At 37.1% G+C, this 11,039-nt stretch overlaps 1 protein-coding gene across 2 annotated transcripts in view; it reads left to right on the forward strand.

Annotated features, from left to right (window-relative positions):
- The window catches only part of LOC145978032 (synaptic vesicle glycoprotein 2B-like), a 53,562-nt gene extending 49,557 nt beyond the window's left edge, over positions 1-4,005 (forward strand). For both annotated transcript variants that reach the window (XM_083110420.1, XM_083110419.1), the window contains exons 11-12: positions 226-353; positions 3,802-4,005. In XM_083110420.1, coding sequence (XP_082966546.1) covers positions 226-353; positions 3,802-3,857 — 184 coding nt within the window. In that variant the 3' untranslated portion in view covers positions 3,858-4,005. The remainder of the gene's footprint in view (positions 1-225; positions 354-3,801) is intronic.
- Positions 4,006-11,039: the final 7,034 nt, after the last annotated feature.

Below are 11,039 nucleotides of genomic sequence, written 5' to 3' on the forward strand. Positions count from 1 at the left end.
TGGTTCGGATCCCACATTAAACTATAGGTCCAGTCCCAAGTAGCCTTACTGTGCATAAAGTGGACTTAAAACAACAAATCAACCAACCAACTGTGCATTATGTCATGTAAGAGTATACTTATGGTAATAAATTATCTTGTCCAGAAATGCAAAACAAATAATTATTTTCTCATTCACACTGCTGGTTCCAGTAATCAGAGATTCATGCTTTTATTTTAATTTCAGGTGTCTCGGTATTGGCATTCTGTCAAGTGCTCATCAAGTAGGAATCCTCTTAGGCACACGAGAAACAGGGATGGAGACTGCTTTTGATTGCAAGGCACTCATAGGATTTATTGCAGTGGTCGTTCTTGGTGAGTAGAATTTATTGACATTTATCTCCCAAGTTTCGGTTCATTCAAGTACATTGTATATGCCAGTCCCAATTTGAATGATATTTTTTACAAGTTTTGTAAGTCCCATTTAGAGTGCTGCAAGGAGGACTTTTTGCTCGAGCTTCTAATAGTTTGCATGGACGATGCTAGAAAGTGTACGGAATTGACAGCTTCTTTGCTCGAGCGAATAATGCGTGAACAGGATAACAATCGGTATACACTCGAAGCCCAGTAGTATAATTATAATCGTAATTTGTCTGTGGTAGTGGACCCTCAAATATGGATTGTGAAGTGAAAGATGCAGTGAAATTGAAACTTCAGTAAACATAGATTTATAATCTCCAGGTTAAAATGTTATTTACTCTATCTTGCCAACACACAGCGATATATGAAAATGAAATAGATGATTATGGGCGAAAACTACCAGGGTGAATTTTTACATGTGAGTATATATTTCTACGAGTATTGTCACATTGGAATGATATTCGATTCTATACACACGAACGTAGCATGCTCAATCATGGGATATTCGATCGAGTATGAGTGAGCGAAAGTGGTTGCATGCATTACTCTACCAGGTGCGCCGCTTAATAATTCTTAATTTCGTCGCTGGATGGTGCTGGAAGCAAGGGTTGGTGCACAGTCTTAACTGTTACATCAGTGTGTTGCTAGAACAGTACCTGTCAAAACGCCGTAGATGTGCAACCGAGTGCGAGTGATCGTGATATTGGGTTTGTGTGGGAAACATGTTGACCATCAAACCAAATAAGGAGCATGTGCGGCACGTCCTGCTTTTCTTGTTCAATCAAAAGAAAAACGCGAGTGAAAGCCATCGTGCCCTTGTGGAAACGTACGGTAACAATGTCCTAACGCAAGACGCGTGTGTGCGTTGGTTTCGACGATTCAAAAGTGGTGATTTCGACTTGAAAGACAAAGATCGCCTGGGCCAGCCGAAAAAATTCCAAGATGCCGAATTGCAAGCACTGTTGGACGAAGACGATACGCAAATGCAACAACAACTGGCAGAGAAGTTAAATGTTGGTCGCCAAACCATATCTGATCATCTTCATGCCATGGGAAAGATCCAGAAGGCAGGAAAATGGGTCCCACATCATCTGAACGACAGACAAATGGACAAGCGAAAAACAGTGTGTGAAGTGTTGCTTTCTCATCATGAAATAAAGTCTTTCTTGCATCGGATAGTGACTTGGGATGAAAAATGGATCTACTTTGAGATCTACTTCACCAGACTTAGCCTCTTCAAACTACCACTTGTTTTCATCGATGTCTCATTCACTTTCCCAGCAACACTTCAACAATTACGAAGATGTCGGACAATGACTTGCTGACTGGATCACCTCAAAATGTGAACGATTTTTCTGGAAGGGCATCCACAATTTGACGGACAGATGGGCACAATGTATAGCTAGCGATGGTGCATACTTTGAATAAAGCATTTGTTACCTTTGTCCCCAAATATACTTGTTTTCTTTCGGATCAATTAAGAATTATTAACCGGCACACCTGGTAGACCCTTTATTACTTTCTTTCGGATCAATTAAGAATTATTAACCGGCACACCTGGTAGACCCTTTATTACATTCTCGTGTCTCTCAGTTAGTTATCTCGAGTGGCAATTTCCCGTTGTATTCCTCAGTCATTCCAAGCGAATGGTTTAATGGTATCTTTACCCACTTCCTTGTGTCCATTTCCTTCCATAATCATCTCACACCTCTGTTGCACTTAGAAATCAACCCCTCAATCTTCATTGTATGTTCAGCAATTGTAACAGTGTTGGCTCAGTGGCGAGTGCATTAACCTTTACTGGATGGGAGCCTCTCCCGCGTATAGGCCTCTCAGGATGGGAACGTTTCAAGTGCATGCTTCTCGAACTTGGCACAAATTACAAAATGAATCGTAGTTTGAGAACTAATTGTCGTAGAGAGATGAAATCTTTTTTTTCCCCTGGAATGGCAGGGCATTTAGCAGAGGTGAATTTTATAAATTAGCTTGAAGTATGGTCTTGTCATAAGTGACATTACCTAGTGCAGTTCGAAAGTGTCGATGCAACAATTTTCGAACCTACAGCATGCAGTACACTACAGTGCACACTTGTTTACTACAGTCCTTTGCTTGTTGTTCATTGTTTCGAATCATGGAAGTCACTGTGGGTTGTAGTTCTATTGTGTGAAAATGTATGTATAAGAACTTTTTAAAATGCTACGTGATTTCTATGGTGAAAAATAAGTGTTTATGTGTTCTTAGTTTTATCTACTGCATTGCAGTCGAAATGTTTTCAAAATATGTTCACTTCTACCACAGTCATTGTCACTCACAATAATTAAAGTTAATAAAGAAGAATAAAATCAATTTTTACTTTTAAAAAATGGTATTCAGCATGATTGAAAAATGTAGTACTTATCAGTGGTATATTCTTACAACCATGCAAAGTCTTGTTGAAAATAGGCTGATCCTTCTTGAAGAAACAAAAATAACGATGTATAAGTGTGTCAGTGTTGCCAACGTATGGAAAAAATTTCCGGAATTTTGCTTCTAGTATCGGCTAAATGGATGCTGAATGGACCAAATTTGCAGGTAATCACAACCAAAGACCACTCTTTGAGGATATGTAACACCTATTTCCCAAATTAAAAAATATATATATAAAATTATGCAACATTTTGGCAAATTTTGAAAATTTGGCATTTCTCCCTGGACACCTGATTGTCGCTTGTGAAGAGTGCTTATCAATTCCCTTGCGATTAAGAAGCATGCTTAAGCATAAGAAACAAAAGCGACAATCAGGTGTCCAGGGAGAAATGCCAAATTTTCAATATATATATATTTTTAATGTTTCAGTTATTTTAGTTACTTGCCTGTTTTTCTTTTTTAATGTTGAGAACAGGGGCACAACTGAAGAGTCTGTGAAATAGATGAAAAACAAACACATGTAAATATCCATGCCTTACCTTGGATTCGAGCCAATGACTCCTTCCTAGACCTAATCACTCCACTACATACACCAGCACTTACTCAACAGAATCTTTGGGTTCTTATAATTTGAATTTTGGGAAGGAAGAGACTACATCAGTATCATGCCTAAACCAGCATATAGTAGATAGCTGTAAGTTATTTTTTTTAGAAGTAACTGAGCTACAGTTATTCACGTTCGAGAAGAACTTATAGTTACTGTTACTGGAGACAATATTGCAAGTAACATTACTTCGAAAGACTATAGAACACTCAGATATACACAAAATTTCAATTCTTCAGTTACATTTCAGTTCTGCAATATAAATTTGCTTCACAAAATATTATGTAGTGCTGTAAGTATACAGTAGTTTGTGTCATTAGAATTTGGTCATCATTTGTGCCAAAATAGTCTTTGTCAGGGAAAAATAATTTGTTTTCCTCCCTTTATTTTCAGTTTCTGGTTTGCTATGTCTTATACTACCTGAAACAGCTGGAAAAAGACTTAAGTAGACAAATATAGGCATAATATTCAATTAATTGAAACATAAAAAATACTGAAAAAAAAATTGAAGTTGTTATCATAAACTGTACTTGCATATTTCTTTTTTATGTCAAAATTTGACTATGTTTTCTGTTTCATAAAATGGATAAAGTGTGATTTGGACAGTTTTCTTTGTAAAAAGTAGTAGTAGGAGGTAAAAATATACACCGGTATTTAAAATATTGTTTTCGTTATTATATTCGTAGTCACCTTGTTATCAAGAGGTCCTGATTCAATACCTGCTGGAGATTCATAGTGGTTCGGATCCTACTTTAAACAGTAGGCCCAGTCCCGATAGCCTATCTGTGCATAAAGTGAACTTAAAAGAACAAATCAAATCAAAATGAGTATTATATTAAGTACAAGGACTCTTTCACACCAAAGTGTCATTTGAAAGTGAACCAATGAATTCATATTCAACATGATATAATGTTAGTGTAATATAGTGATTGGTCACACGTTGCTTTATATTTTGGTGTGGAAGCACAGTAAGGAAGAACAATACTCAAGCTTGTTGCAAAAAATATGCAATGTTAATGTAATATCTTATGAAGCATACCCAAACATACAAGAAATGTAAACATACCTATAGAACCAGAACAAACAATGAGAGAGAGACACAGTCATTGGGCAATTCTCCGAAAAGTGAAACCAAGATATCAAATAACGAAGCTGCAATATTAATTTTTTATTCATGGTATTTAGGTAAAATACAATCCAAACCATAATGAAAAAAACAGGTAAATAAAATATTAATAAAAAATATATAAATATATATAAAATAATAAAATATTAAAAAAAATATCTGTTAAGTTGAAGGTCATTTTACAAGTGAAAAACACTAAAACTTTACCTAAGGTACGGATACATTTTTATAGATATATAAAAAGGTAAAAAGGTAAAGTGCTCCCCTGTGCTTAGCACCACACCATGAAGGCATATAGGGGGTGTGGGGTTATGATGGAATTGATGACTGGACACTCACAAATACCCATGCCCAAGATGGGATTCAAACCCTGGAGCCCTGGCATCATAGCACGATGTGCTAACCACTCCGCCATGTGGTCCGCCGGCCAAGTGCTTGGTATCACCAGCCTTCACCATAACAGATATCTCATATTCATCAGCAACCTTTCACAAAACTGCACCATGATAGTGTTTGTCGTCATATCTTACTACGTCCCAGTCACCAGTGTGTAGCCTGCACTCGCATTCACATGAAATTCTAATTCATGAGATGGAGTGTTCTCAGTGGTATATAAATATCTACCTTGAACAGCTTCTATGGTATGCATAGATTTGGTGCCTGCAATTGGCTGAGCATCATCCCAACTTCTCTCTCGTGAAATGCTTCTTCGTTTATCAAAATAACTTTAGTTTTGGGCATGAGATTTCTAATTACTTCTGAAAAATCTGTAGTAGTCTGTACAATTGCTCATTACATGAGTACGAATAAGTGATTTTGCTTCTTCTCTAATTCCATTTACTACTCCCTTCCCATGTGAAGTTGCAAAATACTTCCGGAATAATGTCTTTCTGTATTTGTAATAAAGTTCTTGCAAAAACAAGGCCTTCTACTTTTGAATTCTGAAGATGTTCGTTTAACCTACCATATAACGTCATCAGTATTGCTGATGGTCTCTGATTTTGGATGAATTGCTTCATACAGATCACCAACAAAGCAAGTAACAATATTTTTTTCATTAAACCTTGTATCTGAGCACACAAGGTATGTCTAACATTCATCCTGGGAAATTCAAGCAGCTGTGAACAATGTACAGGATACTGGAGTTAAGTCCTACAGTGTTATCTGCAATACTGTTATGCAGGATTAAACAACAGATAGTAGAATATATTTATAAGGTTACTTTGGTTATAGCCTTAAAATATCAAATCTTTTGTCCTTGAGATACTTTTTAAGAAGTGTTGCCACCTTTTGAGAGAGTTTATGGAGTGACAACATGAGGGAGAGAAATGTCCTGTGCATCACATATTAAATGTCCCGTGCGTCACACAAGGAAAAAAAGTATTTAAAATTTGTTTTTATAAATATAAAAATGTTGTTCATTGCATATTGTAGTACAAAGTTTGTAGCAAACTGTGTCTAAATATGGTACCCTGAAACTTCTTCAAATCACAGAAATAATCAATTAAAATGAACTACGCGTATGTTCTTCTCACATGTTTCTCTTGAGTTCCGTGAATCATACAGCTTTTTTATTTAATTTTGCATTGTTAATTTGAGAAACAATTTTATTTCCTGGCATATGGTAAGCAACCACTCGGTATTAAAACACTGAATATGAAAGATTGGTGCATTATCAATTAACCAGCATACCAGACTCATTTAACCATGTACGAATGTCCCGTGCATCACGTAGCATAGAGAATCGCCCCATTGCTTCCTTTTGGTTTGCTTTACATAGGGTGACCAGACACGTACTTTCAAAAAAAAGAGGACAGAGCATGGCGAAAAAGAAGGACAAAGCTATGAAAAAGAGGACACCTCAATAAAATGACAAAACATTTGCCATTACTCATAACTTAATCATTATAAAAAAATCTTACTAGCATTTTGCTCACATATACTTTTCAGGTGATAAAAAAAAGGTAAAGTGCTCCCCTGTGCTTAGCACCACACCATGAAGGCGTATAGGGGGTGTGGGGGTAACGCCCCACACTTTCTTGATCCGGTCGTGAGTGGGGGTGATGTGATCAGCATCACGCCCCTGACCGCCTTTACCCCCCAGGGTTTCCCCCAGGTACCCATGTTATTCGACGCTGGGTGGGCGCCGGGGCCGCTTCCATCGTTAGAAAAGTTACCGGATTTGAACCGGCTGGGGATTGAACCCGGGACCTTTAGCATGGTAGTCAGACGTGTTACCGACTGCTTTCAATAACTTCCTCTTACCTTTAAGCAAAGAAAGAATCTTCTGATCTGTTATTTAACAAATGACAAAGCATACCTACAATTTGAAGCACATATTTTTACTCCTTTTCTAATTCTTGGATATTAGAATGAAAATGAAATATCCCCACAAGTGAATACAAATGTAACAAGTAAGGCTTTAACTTATTTTCAAAAACCGAATTAAAATTTTGGGTAGAGAAATATGATTTTAATGCCACGAACATTTCTAGCACTCTTTCGACAGCAGGGGAAAGCCTTGTAATCAAGGGGTCCTGGGTTCGATTCTTGGTGGAGGCACATAGTGGTTCGGATCCCACTTTAACCTGTAGGTCCAGTCCCGGTTAGCCTTCTGTACATAAAGTGGACTTAAAACACCAATTCAATCAATCAACAGCAGGGGAAAGTGACATTCACCTTACCCTTTACCTCATATTCATTTCTTCCATCCTTTAAAAGCTGGATATTTTCTTTCAAGATCATGGTTGAATTTACACTTTCACTTCGTTATTTCATAAAAGTAAATATTGCTTAATAATAAAAATTTTCACTATGCATTTCTGTATAGTGTATGTATAACTCGAAAAGGAACTGGCCGACGTCCATGGCAGAGTGGTTAGCACACCGTGCCACAATGCCAGCAGTCCCGGATTCGGATCCCGGCCTGGGCATGGGTGTTTTTTTGTGAGTGGCCCTTCATCAAAATCATCATATCATCACTAATCCTCATCTTCGTGATTAGCTAAAAGTGGCAGGAAAGAGAAGTAAAGTAAACGAAATCAATCAATCTAAAAGGAACTGCACATACTACATGTGTTCCAGCCATTTCAGAGGGCAAAGCAACGAGTTAGAATAATACTAATGACCAGTAGCGGCTCGTGCCTAAAATAACAGGTGAAGAAGTATATTTATAGGCAATGAAAACAAATAGTAAGTGCCAGTGCCCCCCCCAATTTAAAACGTCTTTTTTGTCTTCATCCGTCCATCTGGAAAATGGTGTCTGCAACAAATTACACACTAAGTCATTTACTGGGTTCATTGTAGAAACCACAGCTCAACACATGAACACAACACACGATAGGAAACGCGAAACACACACGCGGAACAAGATCTCGCGAGAACGCGAAGATTTTGCCACAAGCACTGGATGCGATGTTTTCTCCGACGAGAGAACTGCTTCATCTAGAAGGCGGCACCCGTTCAAGTCCAACGCTAGGTGACGTCACCGTTGCCATGACAACCGGCTAAGTTTTCCGCAACCTAGCGGTGTTTGCTCTTGGGTTGGGACGAACTCAATACGTGCGTAGCGCCGAGCGGCGTGTTATTTGAGTATTATCGTGTGCGTTCTGCTGGGAAATAGTTTAATTTAACAAGCAAATGAAAAATGTCTATATTAATTTGAAAATTAGGTGAAAACATCTGCACTTGTTGCACTTGGCCAGCCGCCACTGCTAATGACTAGGGTGCGAAATGTTTGCCTATTTGTCTTTTTTATCCCTTTGTAGTAAAACATAGGCTTTAATGTCTTAAAGTTTGTTTCATGGTGGTTCTAGTCTGAAAATGCATTTTTATAGTGCCTATAAATTCCTATTTTGTTTTATTGTGCCAAAAAATGGCTCTTCTGCAACTTTTGCATGCTTGAGTTTTTTTTACGTTCCTTTGGTTTTCCCTACATTGAAGGATGGAAGGATTTGTTTATATTGTACCGACTGAAATCTGATATTCAACAGATTTGAGGGTCTCGATTGGAAGATTGTTGATTTTTTTTTCTTACAATGGTGCACATTGTTTTTTCATCAATTGTTTAAATTCGCACAGTCGTTGGCACAAGCTCTTTTTGTGAGAATTGCTTTAATTGACGATTCCCTTCAAATGTGAATTTCGGTCAAAAGAGTATTAATTGTTTGTTCATCGTTAGCCCACTTTTATGTATAAACTGAAGTGCTAATACAGTATAACTGTGCATTGTAAAAAGAAAATTGAAATAGATAAGTTCACATTCATTGTCTGTTTTAATGTCTTTTTTAAATTTTAGGGTGCCTATTTTCGTACCTTTTCTAAATTTAGTGTCATTTTAAGTGCCTATTTTCATCATTTTGGTGCCTATTTCAAGAGGCTTTTAGTGCATAAATCCACATCCTACTAATGACAGCTGGGAAAGTGATCGTGTTCAGCTCCCAGGTGCTAGGTGATCATTGTTTGATTACTAATGCACCCCCAAGTGATATGCCTTAAATGATGATCGTTATGTGTGGAAGCATTCTCTATGCAGCACATTTGCTATGGTCGATGCTATACTCTATCCAAAAAAAGGAGGACATTTACCGATTTCTAAAAAATCCACCCGGATGCCGGACAGACACCTAAAATGGAGGACATGTCCGGATAGAAGAGGACGTCTGGTCACCCTAACTTTACAGCACATTATGATAACTACTACATCAAAGATTATACATCGAGTAACTGACTGACTGACTGACTGACTCTCTAGCCTTCTTAAACCTGAAGGTTCATGGCTGCAGTAACAAAGGCCTTCCATCTGTCCCTATCCTGAGAAAGATCTATATACTCTTTTCCATTCTTACCGATTTCCTTTAGGTCCATCTCCACGTTATCTCTCCATCTTCGTCCTGGCCTTCCTACAGGTCTCTTATCAGGTTTCCCAACAAGAATCTTGTAAACTCTTCTTTCCTCTCCCATTCATGCCACATGGCCTGTGATTTAATCATTCTAATAATATCTGGACATGAATACAAATTATGTACTTCTAAATTATGTAACCTTCTCCACTCACCTGTCTCCTCATCCCTTTTAGGTCCAAATATTTTCCTAAGGTTCTTATTTTCAAATACTCTCAATTTATGTTCCTCTTTCAATGTAAGGGACCAAGTTTCGCATCCTTTAGCTGATTTGAAAAATATTTTAGCATATTCTTAATTCTATTTATATCATCCCCTAATAAGTCTACATCATCTGCATATGCTAACAACTGAGTCACACAGTTTAATTTTAGTCCTCCTTTAGTTTCTTTTACCTTCCTAACAGCATATTCTAAGGCAAAATTAAAGAGCAATGGAGATAATGCATCTCCTTGTTTTAACCCATCATATATTGTAAATTTGTCAGACACATTAATACCCACACGAATTTTACTTTCTGTTTCACTGGTGCATACTTTTATCATATTAACAAGCTTCTTAGGTATTCCAAACTCGACTAATGTATTATATAATTTCTCTCTTTTGACTGAATCATATGCTTTTTTTAAATCACTGAATAGCTGATGGACATTTTGATTATATTCCCACTTTTTCTCAAGTGTCTGTCTGATGTGAAAAATTTGATCTGTAGTTGATCTGTTACATTTAAATCCACATTAATAATCAACTATAATTTCATTAGCATATGGGGTTAGTCTTGTTAAAAGAATGTTAGATAATATTTTATTTGTTGTTGAGAGTAGAGAAATTCCACGGTAATTATTGCAGTTCATTTTATCACCTTTTTTAAACACAGGAACAATTATGGATTCTTTCCACTGTTGAGGAAACTTACATCGAGTAACCATGAATCAAATTTTGAAATATGCTTCAAGTGTTGCAAATGAACTTTATGGCTAAATGACTCTCCTTTAATTTTAAAAGTGTAATATAAAAATATATGCACTATGAAATACTTACGTTTCGTGAGTATCTGTTTTGCGGAAAAACAACGTTTCGGGATCCTACTGTTCCTTCTTCAGGTTTTAGTCTATGCCAGAATGATCCTTACATAGCAGCGTCAATTAAGGCAAGGATTGAGGTGGCAGTAAAAGAGGTTAAAAAGGATAACAAGTTGACATAATATCAACTGACCCCTAACACGTAAAACCTTCATGCTCTAATCCTAATTTTAAAAACCCCAAATCTAAAAAAGTCCGTAAAAAACACTTTACACACGAAACATGTTAAAAAAAAACCTTTACACTGCAATGCTCACTGTTACGAAGTATGCGTCGAACTGATATGGTTTCTAGTGGAATGCTGGAAGTTGCTCGGCTCTTGCCCTCTCCCACTTTTCCCTCCCCCCTCTGGTCGATCATACTACGTAAGTATTTCATAGTGTATATATTTTTATATTATACTTTTAATATTCATAACGTGAGTAAGTCGCACATGCCTCTGTATGGGCTCCTTTAATTTCTGCTTAATATCATTTTGGCATGCATAGATTGAGAAAAACCCCATTTTCATATGAAAATATA

This window comes from Lepisma saccharinum, chromosome 24, assembly GCF_977018435.1.
Source record: "Lepisma saccharinum chromosome 24, izLepSacc3.1, whole genome shotgun sequence".
NCBI lineage: Eukaryota > Metazoa > Arthropoda > Insecta > Zygentoma > Lepismatidae > Lepisma > Lepisma saccharinum.